General features: G+C 35.4%; 1 protein-coding gene across 1 annotated transcript; it reads left to right on the top strand.

Annotated features, from left to right (window-relative positions):
* The first annotated feature begins 33 nt into the window (after positions 1-33).
* LOC112505255 (ATP-dependent DNA helicase pif1-like) lies at positions 34-933 on the top strand. Its single transcript, XM_025109189.1, has one exon. It carries the CDS (start codon positions 34-36, stop codon positions 931-933), a length of 900 nt encoding a protein of 299 aa, XP_024964957.1.
* Positions 934-1,346: the final 413 nt, after the last annotated feature.

A 1,346-nucleotide genomic window follows, 5' to 3' on the forward strand; every position in this document is an offset into this window, starting at 1 on the left:
ACTCGAGCACAGATCGTAGACTCAAGCTTACGGATGTCACCTATTTGGTCTTCGATTAAAAAGTTGCGGTTAACGATCAATATGAGAGCACTTACTGATCCATGGTTTTCGGATTTTCTGTTACGTGTCGGCGATGGAGATGAAGAATCAGTAGACGGAAACTTTATTCGCATACTTGATGACATGACCATTCCTTACACAAGTAAAAATGAGTCGAAGGATGCTTTGATTGATGCAATCTTTCCTTCTCTTCAAAGCTGTGAGACTGCTTCAGATTATATCATTTCGAGGGCGATACTAACAACTAAAAATGAGCATGTCGACGAGATTAATGATCAGTTGATTGAAAAATTCTGTAGAGAGGAAAAAATTTACTATAGTTTTGATGAWGYAGAAGATGASAAGAATAACTTATATCCGATGGAGTTCTTAAACTCACTGACTGTTAGCGGTTTGCCTCCTCATTACCTTCGGCTTAAAATTGGATGTCCAATAATACTATTGCGGAATATCGACCCCTCAAATGGATTGTGTAACGGCACGAGGTTGATATGTAGAGGTTTTCAGCAGAATACTATCGATGCAGAAATAGCTGTTTGCCAACATGCTGGTAAAAGGGTATTTTTACCAAGAATTTCTCTATGTCCGTCTGAAGATGATATGTTTCCCTTTAAATTAAAGAGAAAACAATTTCCCGTTCGACTTTGTTTTGCCATGACAATCAATAAAGCTCAAGGACAGACAATTCCAGTGGTAGGTGTTTATCTACCGGAATCGGTATTCTCGCACGGCCAACTTTACGTGGCATTGTCCAGAGGGACATCACGTGGCAATACGAAGGTATTAGTGAAACCTACCAAAAAGTTCAACCAGGAAGGAGTCTACACATCAAATGTAGTGTATCAAGAAGTTTTGAATGATGATTGTGTATGACAAAAACATAATTCTAATTTCTATTTTTTGAATGAGAAATTGCATTAATTTTTCATTTTCGGATTTTGATACAGATGTGAACCACCAACTATKTGAAAGATATTTTGCAAAAAAAATGATATTTAAAATTTRAATATATATATCCTGATAGAACCTTTACATCCTGCCGCATTACGTAAGAAGTTGAATACATATAMACTGATAGAACTTTTTACATCTTTTCAAATATATATCCTGATAGAACCAAATATAAATTTTTATCCGTAATTGATATGTCCATTTACATCTTCTCAAAATTTCACATCCCGCCGCATTGCGCGAGTATACAACTAGTATTTTATGATTGTAAGCGGAGATAACCAATACATGTCTTAAGTTAAACAACTATTAAATATGTCTTTTCAAAACCAAGT

The sequence above is a fragment of the Cynara cardunculus genome, unplaced genomic scaffold, assembly GCF_001531365.2.
Source record: "Cynara cardunculus var. scolymus isolate 2C unplaced genomic scaffold, CcrdV1 Un_Scaffold_9316, whole genome shotgun sequence".
In the NCBI taxonomy this organism is placed as follows: Eukaryota; Viridiplantae; Streptophyta; class Magnoliopsida; order Asterales; family Asteraceae; genus Cynara; species Cynara cardunculus.